The sequence below is a fragment of the Muscardinus avellanarius genome (genome assembly GCF_963383645.1).
Source record: "Muscardinus avellanarius genome assembly, chromosome: 9".
In the NCBI taxonomy this organism is placed as follows: domain Eukaryota; kingdom Metazoa; phylum Chordata; class Mammalia; order Rodentia; family Gliridae; genus Muscardinus; species Muscardinus avellanarius.
Genome location: NC_137795.1, coordinates 43,944,539 through 43,970,971, shown reverse-complemented (window position 1 = coordinate 43,970,971; position 26,433 = coordinate 43,944,539). Strand labels below are relative to the sequence as shown.

At 37.8% G+C, this 26,433-nt stretch overlaps 2 protein-coding genes across 2 annotated transcripts in view; both read left to right on the top strand.

The window, feature by feature from the left end:
- Positions 1-1,314: 1,314 nt before the first annotated feature.
- On the top strand, positions 1,315-13,986 carry DUS4L (dihydrouridine synthase 4 like; the record flags this gene model as incomplete). The annotated part of the gene is made up of 6 exons (XM_080701475.1): positions 1,315-1,430; positions 6,472-6,593; positions 9,743-9,860; positions 11,570-11,692; positions 12,405-12,631; positions 13,739-13,986. The coding sequence occupies 6 exons, from the start codon at positions 1,315-1,317 to the stop codon at positions 13,984-13,986; spliced, it is 954 nt and encodes a 317-aa protein (XP_080557601.1).
- Positions 13,987-17,315: 3,329 nt separating this feature from the next.
- BCAP29 (B cell receptor associated protein 29) overlaps positions 17,316-26,433 on the top strand; it is a gene marked incomplete at both ends in the record, with an annotated part of 76,099 nt that continues 66,981 nt past the window's right edge. The window contains 2 exon segments of the mRNA XM_080701810.1: positions 17,316-17,407; positions 22,607-22,707. Coding sequence (XP_080557936.1) covers positions 17,316-17,407; positions 22,607-22,707 — 193 coding nt within the window.

Genomic DNA, 26,433 nt, shown 5'->3' with positions numbered 1-26,433 from the left:
CCTGTCTGAAGCTCCAAAGTTGGTCTGTCTGTCTCCATTGCGCTCCCCTTTTCCTCCGTTACTTAAATGTTGGCGCTTCTATGGTTTTTTTTTTTTTTTTTTTGCAAGAAAAGTTATCCTTAAGTATCTTGGCCATGTTTTAATTGTAATTTATTACCTAAGATTAAAGACTCAATTTGGGGTCATTAGATCTTTGCAAAGTTAGCTTTTATCTAAGTTACTATGACAAGCAGAAATATGAAAAGCAGCGAACACTATACAATGATAGAATTTTAAGTACAGTATAATATAAAATACTTAGGAACATAATTTCATTACATGTTCATCTGAGTAAAAAATAGCTTACTATTACAATTTGTGATTATAATTGAATTTTTTGTTGGTAATACCACATATAAATTTTTAAAATTAATAAAGATGTATTGGCCTTCTGATTCACAATAAAGAAAAAAAAGGTCAGGGTTTTTGTTTTTGTTTTTTCAAGTTACTTAGGATTGAACCCAAGGGCATTCTACCTCTGAGTTACACTCCAGCCCTATTTTTATTCTTTATTTTGAAACAGGGTCTAACTAAGTTGAGGAAGGCCTCACTATGTAGCTGAGCCTGCTGTAAACCTGTGATCCTCCTGTCTCAGCCTCCCAAGTATTGGGATTACAAGTGTTTGCTACCACAACCATCTTCAGTATGTGTTTTGAAACACTATTTTAAGTTGTTCTATAATGCCTTTTAACTTTTCTGAATGAAACAAGATATTCCAAAGTGACAGTCATCATACATGGTATTACTTAAGACATTATTCATATTTCTTGGTTTATTAATACCAAAAAAAAAGGGAAAGTTAAATGTAATATGAAAAACTAATATTAGGAAGAAATCTTGTGGTTTTCGACATCTTGACTTTCTACTGTTTTTTAGTTTTCAACACTTATTTGTAAGTAGACGCAGAATTATTTGGTATCTTTTTTTTTTTTTGCGGGTTTGGAGATGGAACCCAGGGGCATTCGACCTCCGATCTACACCCCCTGCCCTATTTTTTATTCTTTATTTTGAAACCAGGTCTCACTGAGTTGCAGAGGGTCTCACTAAGTAGCTGAGGCTGTCTACGAATCTCGATCCTCCGGTCTCAGCCTCCCAAATGCTGGGATTTCAAGCGTGCGCCACCACACCCGGCTTATTTGGTATCCTTTTTAATAATATGAAAAGCTAAAACAAGCCTGATAAAAAGTAAATATTATTGGCAATTGAAATTGTTAGAAAGATGGGATTTCATGGAGAAAACTGATTGTCTTTCAGATTTAAAACAAATCTATATTCATGAAGAGTGATTCCATACAAACCACAATATGGCAAGAAAGAAAAAAAGATCCAATAGAAATGCTTCATTCTGGGCAACTGGTGAAAGTCTGTGCCCCCATGGTTCGATATTCAAAGTAAGTTTTGTTAAATGGTTAATGAAACAACATCTAGTTTTCTTTCATGTTCTGGCCTTTTTAAACTACTGAAAGACCAACCAATACATGGCCACTTCAAACTCCTAGTTTTGGAATCATGGTCTAATATATGTGTAGTACTGAGTAAACAATCTCTCTAAGCTTCATTTTTTTGTATTTATAAAAAATGGTGGTGGTGGTAATTCCCACCTATAAGGTATTGTGGATACTGAAGGATATAAATATTAATATGCAGGGTTTTTGGTGAATAAAAATGCACAGGAATGAGATGCTGGGTAAAAATGCACAGGAATGAGATGCTGGGTCACAAGGTAATTGTATGTAAACTGCCATATTTTCTAGATTAGCAATACCATTTTATACTTTCACCTAACAACATATAAGACATCCAGTTTCTCGTTTTCATGAACTTTTGATCACGGCACCATTTTAATACCTCACTGTGGTTTTAATTTGCATCTCGTGAAACTACACGATCCTCCTGTCCGCCTCCCAAGCGCGGAGATTACAAGCATGCACCACCACGACTGGCAGGAACGTGTTTCTTTGTCTTTTGCCCATATTCTAACTAGATTGATTGCTTTGTTTCTCTATTGGGGCTTTTATAATTCTTTAAAAAAAAAATACATGTAACAATATTTACATCTCAATTTTTTTTTTTTTTTTTTTTTTGCAGTACTGGGAATGGAATCCAGGGCATTCTTACCTCCAAGCTACACCCCAACCCAATTTTTTATTTATTTTGATTTTATTTATTTATTTATTTATTTTTTGGTAGTATTGGGGATGGAACCCAGGGGCCTTCTATCTCCAGGCTACACTCCCAGACCTATTTTATATTTTATTTGGAAACAGTCTCTTAAGACAGCTGAGGCTGGCTTCGAACCTGCGTGATCCTCCTATCTCAGCTCCTAAGAGCGGGAATTACAAGTAGGGTCTCACTGAGTTGCAAAAGGCCTCACTAAGTAGTAGCTGAGGCTGTCCACATACTGTGATCCTCCTCTCTCAGCCTCCCAAATGCTGGGATTACAAGCGTGTGCCACCACACCTAGCTCAGTTATTCTTGTGTTTCAGTAGTGTTAATTGCACTCAGCACTATATATATGATCTCTAAAACTCACTTCATCTTACAAAACTGAAACTATATCCACTTTAAGCAGTAACTCTCCATTCCCCTCATTTTTCTGTACCTGTCAACCATTATTCTGCTTTCTCTGTGAATACTATATAATTCCACTTACATGAGGTACCGAGGTAGAATTATAATCCTAAGTAGAATCATATAGGTAATTTGTCTTTCTGAGACTAGCTTGTTTCACCTAGCATGTTTTCAAGGTTCATCCATATTATAGCAGACACCAGGCTTTTCCTTTTGTAAGACTGAATAATCCATTGTGTATGTGTATGTCTATATAAATGTATGTCTTGTTTACCCATTCATCTATTTATAGTCAGTTGGATTGCTACCATCTTTTAGCAATTGCAGATAATGCTGCTATGAGCATGAGTGGATAAATATCTCTTTGAGACCCTGCTTTCAGTTCTTTTGGGTTATATGCTCAGCAGTGGAATTGCTGGATCAAATCTCTGTTTAATTTTCTAAGGAACCTCTATACAATTTGTCATAGAGGCTATGCCATTTTACCTCCTCATCAGCAGTACACGAGTCTCAGTATCTCCACATCCTTGCCAATACTTGCTATTTTCTGGGGTATTAAAAAATTATTGTAGCCGGGCGTGGTGGCGCACACTTGTAATCCCCGCACTTGGGAGGCAGAGACAGAAGGATCGCCCAGGTTCGAAGCCAGCCGCGCGCGCTAGCTTAGGAGACCCTGTTTCCAAATAAAAATGTAAAAATAGGTCTGGGAGTGTAGCCCAGAGGTAGAAGGGCTTCCAGGAACCCCAATACCACCAAAAAAAAAAAATTATTGTACCCATCTTACTGGGTATGAAATGGATCTCATTGTGGTTTTGATTTGCATTTCCCTAATGGTAAGTTATGTTGGGCATTTTATAATAATTATTAGCCATGTGTAGCCATTAGACATTTCATTGTAGAAATGTCTAATCAAATATTTTGCTCATTTTTAAATCAGGTTTTTTTTTTCAAATGTGTGTTGAGGTATAATTCCAGATGCTACTTGTCAGCCATATATTTGCAAATATTTTCTCTAAGTATTCATCTTATCCTTTAAGAGGGTGTTTGTCTGAGTAATGAAGTTCATTTTATTGATATTTTTCCTTGTGCAAATTGTGCTTTTGGTGTCAAGTTTAAAAACTCTTTGTGTAGCTCAAGATCCTGAAGATTTTCTCCTACGATTTTTTTGTTTTGTTTGGCACTCAGAATTGAACCCATGAACATTCAACTCTGAGCTACACTACCAGCCCTGTTTTTTATTTTGAAACAGGGTCTCACTAAATTGTGAAGGCTGTTCTCAAACCTGCAGTCTTCCTATCTCAGCCTCCTAAGTACTAGGTTGCACACATGAGCCACTACACCAGTTTTTTAAGTTTTATGTTTCACATTTAGGACCATGAACAATTGAACTAATATTTGTATAAATGTGATAATCAGGTGGAGGTTTACTTTTTTTTTTTGCCTATGAGTGTTCAGTGGCTCCATCCCTATTTGTTGAAAAGCTTATCTTTTCTCTATTGAATTAGTTCTACCTCTCTGTCAAAAATCAGCATTTTGTTCCACTGGCTTATGTGTCTATATCTCCACCAGTACCAGTGTATAGACTATAGCTAAATAAGTCTTAAAAATCAAGGAACTGTTACCTCCTACTTTTTCTTTTTCAAAATGTTTAAGCAACCCGCTATTATGTATAATTATAATACACCAATTTCTTTTTTAAAAAAGGAAACAAATTGTTGTCAGGCGTGGTGGCACAGGCTTGCACTCACACAGGTTCAAAGCCAGCCTCAGCTTACTTAGTGAGGCTATGTTTCCAAATAAAATATAAAACAGATCTAGGAGTATAGCCCGGAGGGAGAAAGCCTCTGGGTTCCATCCCCAGTACCACCAAAAAAAAACCCGAAACAAATTGTCTTAGCAATTCTAGTTCCTTTGCTTCCCAAATAACTTTAGAATGACATTGTATATATGTGCAAAAAATTTTGCTGGTATTTCCATAAGGATTGAGTGGGACCTATATGTCAGTTTGGGGAGAATTGACGTCCTAGCTCTATCTCAATCCACAAACAATACTTCTTTCCATTGATATAGGCTATCTTTCATTTCCTTCATCAGAATTGTATGCTTTTCAGCATGGAAGTTCTGTACTGTTTTGTAAGACTCATACTCTTTTTTTTTTTTTTTTTTTTTTTTTTTTTTAGCAATTATATGTAGTATGAGGGGATATTGTTCTTTGGTTTTTATTTTGGGGAGTGGTGATAGTGGGGACTGAACCTAAGGAAGTTCTACCTACATTTCCAGCCCTTTTTCAATTTCTTTTTAAACAGTATCTCACCAAGTTACAGCATGTTGGCCTCGAACCTCAATCATTTCAGCAAGTACAGGGATTATCATTAGGCATGTGTCATTTTACCAGGCTTAATATTGTACATTTTTTTCTTTTTTTGGTGGTACTGGGGGTGGAACCAAGGGCTTTTCTACCTCCGGGCTATATTCCTAGACCTATTTTTTTTACTTAATTTGGAAACAGTCTCTCACTAAGTTGCTGAGAGCTTCACTAAGTAGCTGAGGTTGGCTTTGAACCTGTGAGATCCTCCTATCTCAGCCTCCCAAGCGCTGGGATTACAAGCATGCATCACCACGCTCAGCTTAGTATTGTATTTTTAATTATCCATGTGTTTGTGGCCAGTATTCAGAAATACAAGTGATTTTTATGTTTTGATCTTATTATCATGAAAAGTCATTGAACTCGTTGATTTCCTTTGTAAATCCCTTGGGATTATCATAAACGATCATGTCATCTACAAAACTCTGATTTTGTTTTCGTGAGAATTTTTTTATCATGAATGTTTTTTCAAGTACTTTTTCTTAATTAATTGATGCAATCATGTGATTTTTCTTCTTTAGCATGTTTGCCTGGTATATTGCACTGATTGATTTTGAATATTGACTCTTCTGTTGTAACTGGCTTTTCCTGATACCACTCAATCAGGGAAAGGTCGGAAAGAGTTACTGCTTCGTGACTTGTTAGTATTAGATCTAGGTTCTACACTTGGCTTCCTTTGACATCTGGGAGATGGTGGGCTCTTTGTTACTTTGGGCAGGGATGAGAGTTCAGTTCCCATTGGTAGGAGCTGCCTCTTAACTACTGGGCAAGTCCTAGCCCTCCACTAGGGCTCAGCATTCCCTGCAGGTAGGAGGAAGGTTCCTTGTGACTGCCAAGTAGGCAAGGAAGTCTATAACCCACCCCACCCCCACCATGTGATCTTCAATGATACTGCTGAGAGGGGGCCTCACTGGCCAGCAGGGATGAAAGTCTGAGATTTCTACCAGGCCTTCTAAAATACCACCACAGTGGGGTGTTGTAGCACCTTGTGAGCCTCAGAAGGATAGATGTCTAGGTGCCCCATTCAACCTTTGCTAGTGGAGGTGAGGCCATAGCTTTCTCTCTAGTATTTGGCTTGGCTGGAATACAGCTGTCATTATCTAGAAGTTTTGTGTCTTGCTAGTCTTATGATTAAAGGAAGATTCTGCGGAGCTGCTTTCACCTGCACCTACTAGTAATTCCAAGTGGCCAGCCTCTTCAACCCTAAGTCTGGAATATTTGAGGTGAAAAGAAAACCCAGGGAACTCACCACCCTCTCATTTCTCAGGACCCAGGGTTATTAGCCTGTTTGCTCTCTTTTCATAACCTTTCAGAATTCCCTATGTTTGTTTTATATACCCAGGGTTTTTAGTTATACTTAGTAGGAAAAATAGGGAAAAGCATATCTATTCCATCTTTCCATAGGCAGAACTCTCCCTAATACTTAATCATTAAACATAAATATATATGATTATGGTGTTTTCTAAATGAATAATTAAAGTTTTATGTGCTCACAGGTTGGCTTTTAGAACACTAGTAAGAAAATACTGTTGTGATCTGTGTTACACACCAATGATTGTTGCCGCTGATTTTGTCAGATCTATAAAAGCCAGAGACAGTGAATTTACCACAAACCAAGGTATGTAAAACCCACATTTTGCTGACTTTGTAACAAACAAAATTTTTTACAAACTCAACTACTTTAATCAAAAACAATATAAGGCAGAAATTTTTTATTAAAAATCTATTTCAGCCGGGTGTGGTGGCGCACGCTTGTAATCCCCGCGCTTGGGAGGCAGAGACAGGAGGATCGTGCAGGTTCGAAGCCAGCTGCACGCACTGGCTTAAGAGACCCTGTTTCCAAATAAAAATGTGAAAATAGGTCTGGGAGTGTAGCCCAGAGGTAACAGGGCTTCCAGGAACCCCAGTACCACCAAAAAAATAAAAAAAAAAAATAAATAAATAAATAAATAAAAATCTATTTCAAATTATACAATACCAAGAGCCCTATAAACTATCAGTGATCTATCAGAGTGTGAGGTCAGCCCTTTTTAAGGCCTCCATCCTCTCTCCTGGAATATTAAATAGATTCCTGTCTGACTACCTGAAGTCTTATCCCATTCCAAACTATCTTCAAAATGTCCAGGGTAACCTATGTAAAATATAAGCTTCATCATGTCTCTTCCCTGTTTACAGTCCTTCTTAGACTTCTCATCACCTAAAATAATGGTTCTCGGTGTGATCCCCAGATCCTGGAGCATTAGTATTAGCATTAATTTGTCAGAAATTAAAATTTTAGCGAGGTGTGATAGCACATGACTGTAGTCACAACCCCCGTAACTTGGGAACCTTAGGTAGGAGACCCCTTGAGCCCATAAGTTCCAAGACCAGCCTTGGCAACAGAGTGAGACCCTGTTTCAAGGCAAAAGTGGGAGGGACCAATAAATGGTGGTTAAACTGAAATTTTCTGACTTGAGGTACAAAGCGAGTAGCACTGTCTTAAAATCCTGTAAATCGGTGGTTTGCCATAGAAATCTTCAATCAATTCAACTAGAGTAGGGCCTAGAAATATTTGTTTTTATAAACACTCAGTCAATCTCATATAGGTAGTCCTCCAAAAATTATTTTTTCATGAGGGTAGTGAGGATTGAACCCAGGGTCATTCTTTATCTGAGCTATACCCCCAGCCCTATTTTTTTTTTTTTTTTTTTTTTTGAAGCAGAGTCTCTAGGTTGCTGAGAGCCTTGCTATGTTGCTGAGGCTGTCCTTGAACCTGATCCTATCTCAGCCTTCCAAGAACTGGGACCACAGGCATGCACCACCACTCCTGGCATCTCAAAAAGACTGTAGTAATGTTAAAATATATGTATCTTAAGTTTATAACACTAACCAAAGATGAGAAAAATATGTTCTGAAAGTCTAGAACAGTTCAATATATTTGGCTACATTAAATTGTAAACTTTTGAAAGCTGGGTGTGGTGACTCATGCTTGTAATCCAGCATCTGGGAGACTGAAACAGGAGGATTGCAGTTCACAGACAGCCTCAGCTACTATCTAGTGAGGCCCTTTACAACTCAGTGAGACCATGTTTCAAAATAAAGAATAAAAAATAAAATACAGATGAGGATATAGCTTGGAGTTAGAATGCCACTGGGTTCCATCCCCAGTACTGCAAAAAAAAAAAAAAAAAAAAAAAAATTTGTAAAGTTTTGTATGCAAGTGCATACATATACACAGAGATGAAGAACTAGAAAAATACTGATCGATAGTAGGGTAATTTCTTTGCTTTTTCTGTGTGGGTGTGTGTGTGTTGCTGGGGTTTGAACCCAGGGGTATTCTACCTCTGTGCTACACCCCCCAGCCTTCTTTTATTCTTTATTTTAAAACAGGGTCTAACTTGTGGAGAGCCTCACTGTGTAGCTGAGGCTGGCCACAAATCTGCAATCCTTCTGTATCCGCCTCCCAAGTACTGGGATTACAAGCATGCACCACCATGCTCTGCTCCTTTGCTTTAAAAACTACAAATGAGCCGGGCGTGGTGGCGCACGCTTGTAATCCCCATGCTTGGGAGGTGGAGACAGGAGGATCGCGCTGGTTCGAAGCCAGCCTCGCTGGCTTAAGAGACTCTGTTTCCAAATAAAAATATAGAATAGGTCTGGGAATATAGCCCAGAGGTAGAAGGGCTTCCAGGAACCCCAGTACCACACACACACACACACACACACACACACACACACACACACACACACAAATACAAATGACAATAAAAAGGAAAATTAACAATTGCACATGGACATTGTGTAAAAAGTAGAAGAAAAGCGGTCATAAATAAATATATATCGCCGGGCGTGGTGGCGCACGCTTGTAATCCCCGCGCTTGGGAGGCAGAGACAGGAGGATCGCGCAGGTTCGAAGCCAGCCGCCCGCGCTGGCTTAGGAGACCCTGTTTCCAAACAAAAATGTAAAAATAGGTCTGGGAGTGTAGCCCAGAAGTAGAAGGGCTTCCAGGAACCCCAGTAACACCAAAAAAAAAATAAATAAATAAAATAAAATAAATAAATAAATAAATATATATAAGAACCTTCATTCATACTGATAGTTATTTATTTTGGTAAACTCTTGGAAGATCATTTTGTAATATCTGTCAATGCTAAATGTCTATTCAACAATTATACTTCTAGGAGCTTACCCTATGGATTTACTCACAAAAAGCATGTATGCAAGACTATCCTTATTGCAGCTTTACTTGGAAGAGCCACAAAGAAGCAGTCTACAAGTAGTAATAATGTATGGTCCATCCATACAGTGAAGTATGCCATTAAAAAAAATTTTATCTTCGTACATCTCCCAGATACATTAGGAAAAGAGCAGTAGGCATAACACTATATATAGAATATTCACATTCATTTACATGTAACAAGTATACATGAAATCACCCTGCAATGCAGTAATCTAATTCCCATCCCTGTTTGGGAAAGGGGCCAATCCAATTCTTCAAGTGTTGGAAGACTTGTTCTTTGAATTTTATAAAATTTTGTATTATTTGAAGTTAATAAATTGCTTTTAATTTAAAATACTTAAATCATTTATAATGTTATCTTATTTGAACACATGCTGCTTATGTTAAAAATATTTATTGCTGTTTTAGCCAATACAGAAAAGAGGTCATAACCAGGCATGAGTCTGGTTGTGTTTCTGTGTTCGTACATGCATGTGTGCGTGCATGTGCGTGTGTGTGTGTGGTTTTCTTCCTGTGGATTTTAATGTCAGGCTATTCATTTTATCAGGTGATTGCCCGTTGATTGTTCAGTTTGCTGCAAATGATGCAAGACTTTTATCTGATGCTGCTCGTATAGTCTGTCCTTATGCGAATGGAATAGACATTAACTGTGGTTGCCCTCAGAGGTAAAGCTCAAAGAAGTTGGAAGCGTTTGCAAAACGATTAGGAAAAAAAATGGGAATATGGCAAAATATCTGTCAAGGTTTCCAAAAATAAAAAAAAAGCAAAGATACAAACTTAAATCACCAGGAGAGCTGTAGATAAAAATGAAGAAAAACATATATAAATTTAGGAACATAACTTCCAAGACCTTTATGATGTCTAAAATAATGTATAGACCTTTGACAAGTATTTTGTCTCCCTCATCTCTAGCATTTTTTTGTGGATCTGCCTTGAACCTCATCCATAAGAGTCTAATGTTTACAAGAAATCCCTAAGGTGTTATTACTGTTATGACAGATATGCTTGCTCTTAAAACTGATCCTATGATTTGAGAAATGCCACATCTTTTCTTCTAATTAATTGCCCTTTAAAAAATACCTTATTAAGCCGGGCGTGGTGGCGCACACTTGTAATCCCCGCGCTTGGGAGGCGGAGACAAGGAGGATCGCGCAGGTTCAAAGCCAGCCTCAGCTACTTAGTGAGGCTTTCAGCAACTTAGTGAAACCCTGTTTCCAAATAAAATATAAAAAAAGGTCTGGGAGTATAGCCCGGAGGTAGAAAGCCTCTGGGTTCCACCCCTAGTACCACCAAAAAAATAAGTAAAATATAAAAAAAATAAAAAATACCTTATTAAGGCCGGGCATGGTGGCACACGCTTGTAATCCCCGCGCTTGGGAGGCGGAGACAAGGAGGATCGCGCAGGTTCAAAGCCAGCCGCATTGGCTTAAGAGACCCTGTTTCCAAATAATATTTTTAAAAATGGGTGTTTGAGAGTGAAGCCCAGAGGTAGAAAGGTTTCCAGGAACCCCAGTACCACCAAAAATAAATAAAATAAAATAAAATAAAATAAAAATACCTTAATAGCTGGGTGTGGTGATGAATGTTTGTAATCCCAGCATTTGGGAGGCTGAGACCGGGAGGATCACAGTTCGTAGACATCCTCAGCTACTTAGTGAGGCCTGTTTCAAAATAAAGAATAAAAATAAGAACTGGGGGTGTAGCTCGGAGGTAGAATGCTTTTGGGATCTATCCCTAGTACTGCCAAAAAAAAAAAAAATACTGTATTATAAACTCACTTTTTCTTTCTATATCAGTTACTTGGTTGGGTTTAAGTAACAGTTTGGATAGGATGTACTTAACCTGGCATATCCCTACTCTGCTGGAACTATATTAGGTTTTCTGTCAATAATTCAAAATGAGTCCAAAGAATAAACTCAAGGTTTTAAGTATGGCATAGTCCAAGTGCAGATCAGATTAGAAATATTTGTATACTCATTAGAAGATTTAAGTAAGCTATTTAGTGGTGTTGGAATGCTGTAAGCTAAAAATCTCTACTGTTGAGACTCATAAAATCTTGTTACGTACAATGAACATCAAATTTGGAATTTAAAAAACCTGAAGTAATTGCAGTTAATTACAGATACTTAAATCTGTTTTGGTTGAGTGAATTCTAGTTTAACATTCTGACTTGCCAATGAAAACTATTTCCTCTGAGTTTTTTGGGTATGGGAATGTGTTTTTCTAGTCTCATTGATGCATCTGGAAATGAGAGTCCATGAATTTTAAAAATCTGCTTTATTCCTGATCACTAGATAAATACACTGATCTCTTAAGTCTCAATGTTTCTAGAAGCTTAGTTTCATTCACTTCTTGCTGTGTTTGCTTTATAAAGGTGGGCAATGGCAGAAGGTTATGGAGCTTGCTTAATAAACAAGCCAGAGCTTGTTCAAGACATGGTGAAACAAGTAAGAAACCAAGTGGAAAACCCCAAATTTTCAGTGTCTATTAAAATACGGTAAAGACAATATTTTAATATATTGACAAGATAATGTATTACTTAGGAAATAAAAGAATATTCATTTTCTCTGGTGATATAAGAGTCTGTCCCAAATAAATTGGTAGGTACTATATGGAATTGTTGAAATAAGATATTTAGTTAACAAAAATATACCCTAGTTTTTATTTATAATCCTGAAAAACTTTCTCTTTTTATTTAAGTTCTCCTTAATGCTAAAAATGGTACCAAGAGTACAAATATATTTGTACTTAATTTTGCAGCAAACTATGAGTCAGTTTTTTAGTAACAGGTTAAAAACACATTTCAGATTAATTATTATGTTCTTCCACTTGGAGACTGGGAAATGCACATCAAATATTATCCCATTATGTCCCATTTACCTTGTATAGAAATGAAAACTTGGAGCTTAATGGTTAAGTGTCATCTATAACAGAACTTTGATGGCTCTTTGATTTAACAAAGCCAAAGGGAAAAGCATTAGGTAAGATAACTCATTTGTCATCCTGCCAATGGTGAAATAACTAAATATGAGGTCTTAGGTGGAAACTGATCCCTGAACAAAACCTGACTCATAATGTCATGAGGTGATATGATATAGCCAAGCTAACTAAATTAATAGAGTGTATGAAATACATTTCAACTAGTCAGTTAATCTTAGTATTTAAGATTTATGTGCTGTGAATATATAGATGTAATTTTGAAATTATAGGATCCATGATGACCTTACTAGAACTGTAGATCTTTGTCGAAAGGCTGAAGCAACAGGAGTTTCCTGGATTACAGTCCATGGAAGAACTGTTGAAGAAAGACATCAGCCAGTCCACTATGATGCCGTTAAAATAATAAAGGAAAATATGTCTATACCTGTAATTGCTAATGGAGATGTCAGAAGCTTAAAAGAAGCAGAAAATGTGTGGCAGATTACTGGGACAAATGGTAAGATAAAAATTTGGGACTTTTGTTTTTGTTGTTGTTGTTGTTGTTTGTGGTCTTAGGGATGAAACCCAGGGGCCTCTACCTCCAGGCTACGCCCCCGAACTATTTTATATTTTATTTGGAAACAAGGTCTCACTAAGTTGCTGAGACCCTCACTAAGTAGCTGAGGCTGGTTTCAAACCTGTGCAATTCTCCTTTCTCAGCCTCCCAAGCGCTGGGATTACAAGCATGCACCACCACGCTCGGCTTTTTTGGTCTTTTAATTAGGAAAAAAGTAATGTTTCATTAGCACTGAGCCATATTTTCCTATCATACTGATTTAAGCTAAGCAATTTATTAAAATGCTGTTAACTGAGCCGGGCATGGTGGTGCACGCTTGTATTCCCCGCACTTGGGAGGCTGAGACAGGAGGATTGCACAGGTTCAAAGCCAGCCTTTGCTGGCTTAAGAGATTCCAAATAAAAAATACAAAATAGGTCTGGGAGTGTAGCCCAGAGGCCCCTGGGTTCCATCCCCAGTACCACAAAAAAAAAATAAATAAATAAATAAAATGCTGTTAACTCTTCTTAGAAACAATAGATTATTTTAACTAGGGTAAATTAGTTTGGTTACTTTCCTACCACTATCATAGCTAGAGACCAGTTAGGAGTCTTTCAAATTTTCCACATAGTAAAATAAAGCATCTATAACAGAATGAGAGTTAATGAACTCAAGAGTGATCATAGAGCCAAAAGAACCTCAGAACTGCTATTTGGTTTTATTATCCTAAGTTATTGGCATCCCAAGCCAAGCCCTATGATAACTATTGCTAGATGGGAGAATGCAGATGAACCTAACTTTAAGCAATTTACAACAATCTAGATTTATTTTAAAGAGAACTAAAGACTAATTTTTAACATAGAAATCTTTTTAAAATAAAGAATTATAGAAATACATTTAACTTCTTTGGTTTACAAAAGGTATCAAAATAGTCTTATTGAATTAAATGGACTCATAATAAAGGCATTGGGAAATCTTACAATCATACTTTAATAGTCTTTGTTGAGTTTGTACTAAATACCATGGGTTCCTAGAGTATGGACAAATATGGTATGCTTTCATTTGTAGGTGTGATGGTTGCAAGAGGACTCTTAGCAAACCCAGCCATGTTTGCTGGGTATGAAGAAACTCCACTTAAATGCATCTGGGACTGGGTTGACATCGCTCTTGAACTTGGAACGCCCTATATGTGTTTCCATCAACATTTAATGTACATGATGGAAAAGATAACTTCAAGACAAGAAAAAAAAATATTTAATGCTCTGTCAAGCACCTCTGCTGTCTTAGATTTCCTTACAGACCATTATGGCATTTGAGAGGACTTTCTAAATTATTTTAATATATACTCTATTTTGTACTTACAGTGAAACCATACATGGCTACATCTTGGTTTTTACTTTAAATCAGCAGCTTTCAAACTTCATTACAAAGAATCCCTGGGAGCATTAAGAAACAGATCCTGTCCTCGCAGATTCTGATTTAATAGCGGTTACAGTGGACTCTGAAGTTCACTTTTAAAGAAGAACCCAAGTAGTTCAAGCATCCTGGTCATCCTAGGTCCAAACACTGAAAAACTCTACTCTGAATCTTGTTATGGATTGGTGGGGTGGGAGGCAGGGCTAAAAGAATCATATTTTTAACATTTTAAAATAAAACTTTATTTTAATTCTAAGAAAGTATGACTCGAGTATCTATGTTAACAAAAAATACATTTTTAATAAAAATGAGAGCAGAGAAGTGGTAGAACAAATGCCAGCATAGGAAATGAAAAGGAATAAGAAACTAAATTGAATTAAACTCAGGTTTACATTAAAAAATTCAAATTGGAGCCGGGCATGGTGATGCACACTTGTAATCCTAGTACTTGAGAGGCCAAAACAGGAGGATTGCAGGCTTGCAGCCAGCCTCAGCTACTTAGTGAGACCCTCTGCAACTTGGTTAAGACCCTGTTTAAAAATAAAAAATAGGGCTGCCAGGCATGGTGGTGCACGATTGTAATTCCTGCACTTGGGAGGCTAACACAGGAGGATCGTGCAGGTTCGAAGCCAGCCTTTGCTGGCTTAAGAGACCCCGTTTCCCAAAAAAATATATAAAAATAGGTCTGAGAGTATAGCCCGGAGGTAGAAGGGTTTCCAGGAACCCCAGTACCACCACCAATAATAATAATAATAACAACAACAATAAATAGGGCTGAAAGTGTAGCTCGAGGTAGAATTGCCCTGGGTTCAATCTCCTGTACTGCAAAAAAAAAAAAAAGAAAAATTTAAATTGGAAAATCAAATGGGTACACGTTCTAATTGATGGTACTGGGGTTCCTGGAAGCCCTTCTACCTCCGGGCTACACTCCCAGACCTATTTTTTGAAACAGGGTCTCTTACGCCAGCGGGGCTGGCTTCGAACCTGTGCGATCCTCCTGTCTCCGCCTCCCAAGCGCAGGGATTACAAGCATGCGCCACCACGCCCGGCTGTTATCTGTAATTTTAAAATAAGATTGCACAACCCCTCCCCTCATACCCACACAAGTACTGGGGATTGAGCCCAGTAACACTACCATTGAGCTACAGCCCATCTTTTTCCCCCTCTCATATTTTATTTTGAGATTATGGCTTAGTTGCCCAGGCTAGCATCAAACTGGTAATCCTCCTGCCTCAGAGCTTCCCAAGTAGCTGGGATTACAGGTTAGCGCACCATGCCCCAGCTACATGGATCTCTAAATGGCATTAAACTTGGTGCTGTGGAAGCCTTCTAGATCCTTAGAAGATTGAGAATTTGATAAATACACCAGTATCCATACAAAATGAATTTCATTTTCTCACATTTTAACTATATAATTTGGTAGCCAACCTGGAGATGATTATATGTTTGGAATAGTTATACAATTGATTATTTGTTATGGTTACTGTTGCCTAGAGATGCATGACCATATTTTAATTTTAAAAAACAAGTTTTCAAACTATTTTTAGTGATACCAGTTATTTTTGTGCCTCCCAGCAATTGATAATGATGGTAACTTTAAACACCCATGATTTGAGAGTGTTACTAATAGATTTTGTTATTGGAGAATGTGCAGTTGCAAGAGCGTATCTAGCACGGGGTGGTGGCACACACCTGTAATACCAGTACTTGGAAAGCTGAGACAGGAGGATCGCAGGTTTGAAGCCATTTAGCAAGACTCTAGGCCGCCTTGCAAGACCCTGTTTCAAAATTAAAATAAAATAGGCTGAGGGTGTAATTGGTGTAGAATGCTCTTAAGTTCAATCCCCCAGTGCCACAAAAAAGTAGTTAACTTAGGTTAAAATAATTCACAACTAAAATATTCTATATGGCTAACAACATAAAGACCGTTGAGACAGTTTTCTAAAGTAGCTTAATTCAAGCATTTGGAATATTAAATGAATCAACATAACCCCTGCACTGCCTTATTTTTGTTAGGTACAATTTGTGCTTTCACTTTTCAGTTAATGCAATTTTAATAGATAATAAAGAGCCAAGATATTTGGATTATTTATTAAATTGGCATGATGTATAGTAAATAGGGGTAGTACAAACATCATTTGATGTTTATAAATTATTCCTTAAGTGAGAGCACAGCAGTAAGATAGGCAGGGTTTGGAAGGATTCCGTGTGAAAGAGCAAGGAATTGTAAGGCTTTGGTTAAAAATAACTTTCTTGCTGGGTGTGGTGACGCACGCTTGCAATCCCAGCATTTGGGAGGCTGAGACAAGAGGATCGCGGTTCGCAGACAGCCTCAGCTACTTTGCGAGGCCCTTTGCAACTCAGTAAAACTTTAAGAAATAAATAGGGCTGGAGGTGTCGCTTGGAGGTAGAATGCCCCTGGGCTCCATTCCCAGTACTGCAAATAATGATAATAATTAATAATAACAACTTTCTTATGGTTAATTTACGTTGTCTTTTTTCCTTCTTCCTGTTAATATATGACCAAGTCTATTTGTGATAAATTAAGAAAAGCGCCCACTTAAATGTTTGTACATCCTATAATTATCCATCCATTTCAACATTTAATGTTCCCAAAATAACTCTCCAGGAAGACTTTTACTTACAAATCTTGATGTGTCCTCAATATGGGGGGGGGGGAGGGGGCGTTATTAGTTTGCGTGTTTTGGCCCATTTTGAAAACCTGAAAAATGGGAACGGAGCTGTTCCCACGCCCCTTACCTCTATCCCCCCAGGCGGGCGAGGCGGGGCGGGGCGGGCATTGTGACGTAGGCGGGGGCGGGGCGGGCGTTGTGACGTGACAGGTGGGGCGGGCGTGGCGCGGCTGGGTGAGGCGGGCGGGAGGGCGCAGCCCGCGTGCGCGTGCTCGTGGCCGCGCGCGTGCTCGTGGCCGGGCGCGGGCTCGAGCGCACCTCGGCTTCGCGCGGCCTCGGCCCCGACTCCCGCGGCGGCGGCGGCGGCGGCGGCGGCGGGCGGCGGTGAGGCCGGGAGGCGGCCTGGGCGGCGGAGGGCAATGGCGGGCCGGCGGGCGGGCGGGCGGCCTGCAGGGCGCGGGCGGGCGGGCGGGGCCGGGCGGCGCGGTCCAGTCGGCGGCCCGGCCTCACCTGCGCCCCGGGCCTCACCCCAGTCCCTTTAGGCAGAAGGCGGAGTAAAATAATTTATTTTCTCTCTTTAGGTGTGAAGAGGAAAAATGACAATCCAATGGGTGGCAGTGGCAAGCTTCCTTTATGCTGAAATAGGACTTATTTTACTCTTCTGTCTGCCTTTTATTCCTCCTCAGAGGTAGGAAGCCTTCAAATCCTTAACTACTAAATACTCGATTAGCTCCTCAGGCCGCAGAGTGTGATACGGAGCTTTCTGAAGATCTGGTTTCAAGAGCCAACTGTATAAAAGGTGCTCTTTAAAAATAAACTTAACCCAGGCCGGGCGTGGTGGCACACGCTTGTAATCCCCGCGCTTGGGAGGCAGAGACAGGAGGATCGCGCAGGTTCGAAGCCAGCCGTGCTGGTTTAGGAAACCCTGTTTCCAAAAATAAAATAGGTCTGGGAGTATAGCCCGGAGATAGACGGACTTCCAGGAACCCCAGTACCACCAAAAAATAAAATAAAATAAATAAATAAAAATAAAAATAAACTTAACCAAAAGAATCGGGTACTGTCTAATGACAATATTAAAATATCACATATAAAACTTTATTATGTGTACAAATGAAAAAATATTGTCCTCCCTTCTCAAAGGAAAAGAACCTAGTCCCTTTAGTTCTGTTGATTACAGATTTAATAAAGCGGTAGTTACACTTTTTGAAACCTGTCCTGTCTTGTCATCAAGTTTTACATGTGTTTTATTGCCCTGAATTGGAGCAGAGAAATAAATATAAACGGATTTTTTTTTTTTTTTTTTTTTTTTTGCGGTACTGAGGATGGAACCCAGAGGCATTCTACCTCCGATTTACACCCCCAGTCCTATTTTTTATTCTCTATTTTCAAACAGGGTCTCACTGAATTTCAGAGGGCCTCACGAAGTAGCTGAGGCAGTCCGGAACCGAGATTCTCCTGTCTCAGCCTCCCAAATGCTGGGATTACATGAGTGTGCCGTCACGCCAGGCTAAACTAAACAGATTTTGTTTACAGTACAGAATGGGTACAAAAAATAGTAAATTAGGGCAGTGGAATGGCAATTTAGAAACCAAAGGCAGAAAGTGATTCTTAATTTTGGCATTAGGTAAACAGGAAATAGCTTCCTTAATTACCATTACTACTTTTTGTTTCACTCAAAAATTAATGAATGCTTATTAAAAGAACTGAATAAGCTGGGCATGGTGGCACATGCTTATAATCCCTGCTCTTGGGAGGCAGAGACAGGAATATTGTGCAGGTTTGAAGCCATCCTTGCTGGCTTAAGAGACCCTGTTTCCAAATAAAAATATAAAAAATAGGTGTCTGAGAGTGTAACCCAGAGGTAGAAGGGTTTCCAGGAACCGCAGTCCCAGTACCACCGGGGGGGAAAAAAAAAGGACTGAATACAAAAAGTATACTTCTAAGGTCTTTAGAAACTTTAAAAGTATTTCAGTACAAGCATTGACATACTTTACCCTTGTAATAATCCACTTTAGACATTTAATTTTTATTTTTGAGGTACTGAGAATTGAACCCAGGGGCATTCTACCTCGAATCTACAACTCAAGCCCCATGTTATATTCTTTATTTGGAAACATGGTCTCACTACATTGCAGAGGTTCTGCCTCACTAAGTAATAGCATCCAACCTGCAATCCTCCTGTCTCAGCCTCCCAAGTACTGAGATTACAAACCTGCGCCACCACCCTCAATATAGGTTTAATTTTAGATCCAGGAACTTGATGATATGGGTGCTGAAACACATTTGTAATATAAATGTTGGATTTGTTTATGTTCATGGCATAACAATCTTTCATAAGTGAGATCCTAGCTATTACCCACTAAAGCACAAGTAAACCCCTGGGCCTGGAAGAAACTTAAGCAAGTTTTACCTTGGCTCAGGATTGAATCTTTCACAATGTTAGCTAACAAGCATGGGATTGTAACTCACCTGGATTTCAACTCACTTCTGTCTTCCTCTATCAGCTGTAGCATGGCATTTTTCTTCCTTACTAACTAAAGAAAAAAAACAAATCATACCATAAGAGTAGCATCTTCAACTATCACATCCCACTCACTTTTTCCCTACATCACATATTGAGATCCAAAGAGGGCAAATGGCCTGATCGGGGGTGGCATAAATGGGCTGTGGCAGATTCCAAACAAGATCTGGGTTTCATTCCAGCACTCTATGAGGCTGCTTCTCATTTCAAACCCTCAATAACACCTGTTTTGCTTTTTGAAAGAATTTGGAGCAGAAGAATCTTATTTAATCAAGAAAAAGATCTTGTTTATAAGCATCAAATTTATAAATAAGATTCCAGGAGTGCAGTGGCACTCACCTGTAATCCCAGCTACCCTGGAAGCTAAGGTGAGGAAGATCTCGAGCTCAAGGCCAGCCTGGGGATGTAGCTCAGGAGTACATCACCCCTGGTTCAGCCCCCAGTACCACAAAACAAACATTGAGGATTTACAGGGGGGAAAAACCCTGCAACTTCCAGTTGATCTTTTCTCTATCAAAGTTATTCATACTTACAGAATGATTCTTTTCTTCCAAATGTGATTCTTTTTACCCAAGATCAAGTAGCTATTAGATAGATCTAGACATATGAATACAAGATATATAAATACTTTCATGTACAAATATAGTTAAAATATGGTACATATATATATATACACAAATCATTTATAATATGTCCCTGCCATGTGTGTATTCATATCTTTTTGCCTTTTATATATTTATTATCATAATCTTCAACAAAAAAGTTTTAGTTTTCACTTATTCGCTAATCTTTTCTCACATAACCCAGTGGTAAAAGGCACCTGCTGGAAATCACAGCCTGGGTTTGTAACCCAGGTCTCTATGTTATTAACTGTGTGACATTGGGCAAGTTATTGACTCTCTCTAGCCAGTTTCCCCTTTTCTAAAATGGAGGTAGAACTTTAGTCTACTTCATATGATAATTGTCAACACAATTAAATGAGATAGCACATGTAAAAGTGCTTAGAACCAAAAATATATTATTAACTGCTTTTCAATTGAGTCAGTATAAACTGCAGGTTCTTCCTTATAGGGGAACTCTTTCAGTTCTTGTATTGACCCTTGAAGATGTAAATGATTCTACATTTGAACCTAGGTCAAGGTATTACAACTTATGTTTTCTTTTTAAAAATAGAAAAGTTTGTAATATAGAATTTGAATAGTATCTTATAAAAATGCTTGGAATTTGAAGACTAGACACAAAAAGAACTTCAGCTATATAAATCCTCTTTACCAATTTCAAGTAATGAGAGTTCAAATTTTAATCATTTGTCATAATTTTTCTTTTGCAGTACTAGGGCATTCTAACTCTGCTGCACCCCCAGCCCCCCCTCCTTTTTTTTTTTTGTTTTGAAACAGCATCTTGCTAAATTACCTTGAACTGCTGGCCTTGAGCCTATGATCCTCCTTTCTCAGCCTCCCAAGAACTGGGATTGCAGGCGTGTACCACCACACCTGACTTTGTCATAATCTTAAAGTAAAATTCTTTTTAAAAATTTTAAGAGCTTATGTGTATTTAAGTGTTTGTTTCCTTTGTCACCTTTAGACATAATAACTTAAGTAACATATTAACTTAATATGTTACTCATTTAAAATGCCCTTGTAGCCGGGTGTGGTGGCGCACGCTTGGTGGCACACGCTTGTAATCCCCGCGCTAGGGAGGCGGAGACAGGAGGATCACGCAGGTTCGAAGCCAGCTGCACTGGCTTAAGAGACCCTGTTTCCAAATGTATGTATGTATGTATGTATGTATGTATGTATGTATGTATGTATGTATATAATAGGTCTGGGAGTGTAGCCCGGAGGTAGAAGGGCATCCAGGAATCCCAGTACCACCAAAAATAAAAATTTAAATTTAAAAAAATAAAATGCCCTTGTACAAAGTTTGTCACCTTTCTAATTGTAGACTGGATTACTTTGTCACTCCTTGCTATTTATTTTTCATTCCTTCTTATGTTTGTTTGCTCATACTGCTCAATCCATTTAGACTATTTCCCCATCTCATCTCCTCTGTGTTCAGATCTGGGTAGTGGTAAATTACATGGGTATATACATATGTAAAACTTACACAGGTATAAACTGGGCATGGTGGCAAATGCCTATAAACCCAGTGAAACAGGAGAGGATTGCAGGTTCAAGGCCAACCTCAGCAACATCACTGAGACCCTGTTTCAAAGTAAAAAATAAAGTAGGGCTAGGAATGTAGCTCAGAGGTAGAAAGCCAATAGATTCAATTCCCAGTAAAACACACACACACACACACACACACACACACACAATATATATATATATATATATATATATATATATATATATGTATGTATGTATACACATACATATATATATACATACATACATATATATATATATTTCTTCATTTTATTATATATGTACAATAATACCTAAATAATATTTTAATTCCCTCACAGTTAAAAAAAGAAGAAACTCTCGGAATAGATGTTCAAAATGTACTATATAAAAACAAATATGCAGAGTAAATGCTACTAATTGTTAGAGTCATTTCTGAGTCATCTCTGAGTAGGGAAAAAGAATTAAGTACAATACTATAAGAATTATTTTTTATTGGCTTGGCATGATGGCACATCCTTTAGCCACAATTCAGGAAGTTTACACAACAAGATCTCAAGTTCAAGGCCATCTGGGCAATATATCAGTACTCTCTCCAAAATAAAAACCAAAAAAAACCCCTTTTTTGTGTGTGTGTAGTGGTGGTGGAGCCCAGAGACATTCTACCTCTGAGCTACACCCCCAGTTCTATTTTTTTATTCTTTATTTTGAAACAAGGTCTCACTAAATTATGAAGGGCCTTACTAAGTAGCTCACCTTATCCATGAACTATGAAGTTATTTTCACCTTAAAATAACTTTTTCACCTTAAGATAATCAAATGTCAGGCTACTATTAAATTTGAATGAGTTGTTCTCTGTTTCATTAAATATTCTATGTTATGTCAAATAACTAATACAAAAAATTAAATTTCTCTGCTGGGTGCAGTGGTACATACCTATAATGCCAATATTTATACTTGGGAGGCTGAGCCATGAAGATTACAAGTTTGAAACCAGCCTTGGCAACTTAGCAAGACCCTCTTTTAAAATTAAAAAGAGAGGTGGAGGTGTAGCTCATTGGTAGAGCATCTACCCCTAGGTCAGTCCCCAATACCACAAAACAAAAAAATAAGTAAAAATTAGATTTTTCCAAAATTTTTCTCATGCTACTATTACCAAAATGTTACTTCAATATTTAAAAAGTACTTCAAATTCTCTTTTTTTATATATACCTAACATAATTATATTGCTTTATAGATGGCAGAAGATTTTTTCATTTAATGTCTGGGGTAAAATCGCAACTTTTTGGAACAAGGCTTTCCTTACCATTATAATCCTACTCATTGTTCTCTTTCTAGGTAAGTACTGTATCCCTTTCTTGAATAAACTTAACTCTAGTTGTTATTTTTAATGAAGCCCTTGCTTTTTCATTGTTAATGTTGCTATCAATATACAGTTAGCTTATATAGTATATGGATATTACATAGAGTGAATATGGCATTTTGACAAATAGTTGATGTTATCCTATATGCAGACACATAAATTCATAAATCACAAGTTCAGTGATTAGATTAAGATTTAAATGCAATAATTCAGATCTCAATTTTCAGAGCTAATGGATATTATTTCTCATGGTTGTTATCTATTCTACAACCTTTGTTATAGTGATGTCCTGGCATCGAAGGGCTTAGCTGATAAAAAATTTTTAAAAAAAGAATAAGAATTGCTAGGCTCTTAAAATGTTTTTTTTTTTTTTTCCTTCGTTTGCAGTACTGGGGATTGAACCCAAGGGTGTTATACCTCTGAGCTATACCCTCAGCTCTATTTTATTTTGAAACAGGGTCTTACTAAGTTGCTGAGGGCCTTGCTAACTTGCTCAGGGGCTGGTCTTGAACCTGCAGTCTTCCTGTCTTAGCCTCCCAGGTACTAGAATTACCGGCATCCACCACCACACAAAGGTAGAATATGAATCTTGATTCAATTCTGGTTAAAAAACAATGGCCATAACACAGATTTGGAGACCACTGCAAAAATTTGAATATGGACTAATAATTAAATATTAGGAAATTTCTGTTAACTTTTGTTGGGATAGCAGCATTGTTGTATTACAACTTACAGGCTATGGGCCCAATATCTACTTTTGTAAATAAAGTTTTATTGGAATATTATCATGCCTATTTGTTTACATATTGTCAATGTCTGTTTTCACAGACAACTACAGAACTGGGTAGTTAAAACCATAAGGTTCAAAATATTACTGTCTACCTCCTTACCAAAATAACTTATTAAAGCCTCAATCTGAGGAGATTCATGCTGAAATATTTAGAAATAAATTATTATGATTTTTTTCAACTTGACTTTCAAATGGTTTACAAAAGGAAAAATAGCAGGAATACTGGGGCACATCTGAAATCCCCAGTACTTGGGAGGCTCAGTCAGGATGATTGCAAGTTCAAGGACAGCCTCAACAACTTACCCAGACTCTCAGAAAGCTAGTAAGACCCTGTTTCAAAATAAAAAACAAAAATGGTCTGGGAATGTAGCTCAGATATAGACTCCCTCTAGGTTCCATCCCCAGTACCACAAAAAATAAAAAACAAAAAGACAAAGCAAATATAGAAAATTATTAACAATTGCTGAATCTGGATAGTAGGACTGTATATGTTTATTAGACAGATAGAGTATCCCCTATCCCAACATTATAAATAAAAAATTTAAAACTTTGAGCTCTGACACAATGCCATAAGTGAAAAATTCCACACTTGACATCACGTGATAGGTTACAGGCAGAACACAAGCACATTAAGAACACTGTATACAATTAACTTTGGTCTATGTGTATAAGGTGTTTATGAAACAAGAATTAATTTCATGTTTAGACTTGAGTTCCAATTTTTATGAAATCTCAGTATGTACATGAACATATTTCCAAATAAAAAAATGTAAACCCGAAATAAAAAATTTTTTCTAAGCATTTCAGATAAGGAATATTTAGTGTGTATTCATTGTTCAACATATTTGAAATTTTTATAACAGTATTTTAGAAATTAAAAGTAGAGCTTTAAAGTTCTTGTCAAAACAGAAAAGCCTGCCGGGCGTGGTGGCGCACGCTTGTAATCTCCGCGCTTGGGAGGCAGAGACAGGAGGATCGCGCAGGTTCGAAGCCAGCCGCGCGCGCTGGCTTAGGAGACCCTGTTTCCAAATTAAAAAGTATAAAAAATAGGTCTGGGAGTGTAGCCCGGAGGTAGAAGGGCTTCCAGGAACCCCAGTACCACCAAAAAAAAAAAAAAAAAAAACACAGAAAAGCCATGGTTCTTCATAATCACCATTTTTTTTTATTTAGAAGTAACTAAGCTCAGAGATATTAAGTGACTTGTCTAAGATTACCCAACTACTTCTTGAACTGTCATTTCTTGATCCTTTGGCATTATACAAGTATGTTTTCCCTCAGAATCCCTTCACAGTTGTTGTGTTGCAAGTTAAATAGGTTTTACTGGGACCATAACCTCCAGGTCTCACACTTTTTTATGAGAAAATCTGTTTCAAACCACCAACTTCTGAAACAGAATCAGTCCTCTTTATAAAATTGAGAACATCTACTGTGAGAGGAATAGTATTGTTAAAAACAGGAAGGCTGTTGTAGCAGGTTATGAATGGATTTGAGCCTCATTTCAGAATGTCAATATTTGCCTTGTGGTATGTTATTGTTATACATCGAATCTCTGGCCATATAAGGAAGCACAATAAAGTAGTAAAGAAATAAAGCAGAACCCTACCCTGCCACCAACTAGCTAAATGCCCTTTAGAATGGTATTTCATCTCTCTGAGTTTGATTCATTTGTCTATAAAGTAAATGGAGAGAGGGAAATCATCCTAGCAACTCTATCTAGCTCTAGAAAAGTATTGTGAACTTCTAGCTCTAATATTACCAAATTTTCTACTGAAAGTTGCCACTTAACCATGTAAGAGAGGAGAGCTATATTCTAGATTCTTTTGGTAACATATATTAGAAACCAGCTTGGGCTCCCTTGCACAAGAAGGGGAATTTATAATATGAGATTGTTTCTAAAAAGGAAGCTAGATTCCAAAAAGAGTCTAGGACTAGGAACTTCATTGATCTTTTCTCTTTTGCACGTGTGGTGAAGACCACCACACCCCCAGCCCTATTTTATTTTTTATTTTGGAACAGGGTCTCTAAGTTGCTCAGGCTGGCCTCAAACCTGCAACCCTTCCAAGCCTCCCAAATACTGGACTGTACCCTCCCAAAGTGTCGTTTTGCATACCTGCATATCTCTGTGTCTATTTTGTTCTTATTCCTGTGAAGTTTGATACTGCATCCCCAAGGCAGAGAGTGGATACCACACAGCTGCCAGATGTTATCACGTCCATCATATGTAGGATTAATTAGCTATCTTGAATTCTCATTTCCAATTCAAAAGGAAAAAAAATGGACCAGCTAACAGCAGGTATCCACCTCTAATATGGTAAGCTCCATGAACAGGGCAGCACAAGGCAAAATCATGACTGCTGACTGAAGGCTACATCTGTACATGGAGTGGGCAGCTCCACTCTAACATCACAGATAGTTACATAATACAAATCAGACTTTTCCTCTTAAGTCTCAGTGTCTTCATCTCTAAGTGGAGCTATAAAACCTACTTAACTGATATTTTAAGTTGTTTTTACATTTTCATTCTTGTTTTTCTTTTTTAACATACTTTTTGGCATATTATAATTATACATCGCAATGAGAATCAGAGTGATAGAAACATACTTGCACACAGCAGTTACTCTGTTTTCCTCCAGATCCCATCACTCTCCCTTCCCTTCCCTGTAAATGCTATTGAGATTGTTGTTGATAAATTCATATATGTACATAGCACTATTTGAAGTTTCCATCTAAAACAGTAATGTAAATACTTCCTAACCAGTACATTGCTTGAGCTTATTTTATATTTTGCTTTGGAACTTATTTCATTTTTTCTTGTTAATTGCTTTTTTAATAAAGTAACTATCACAGAGCTGGTGTGGTAGTGCATGCCTGTAATCCTAGTAGTTGAGAAGTTGAGACAGGAGGATCACAG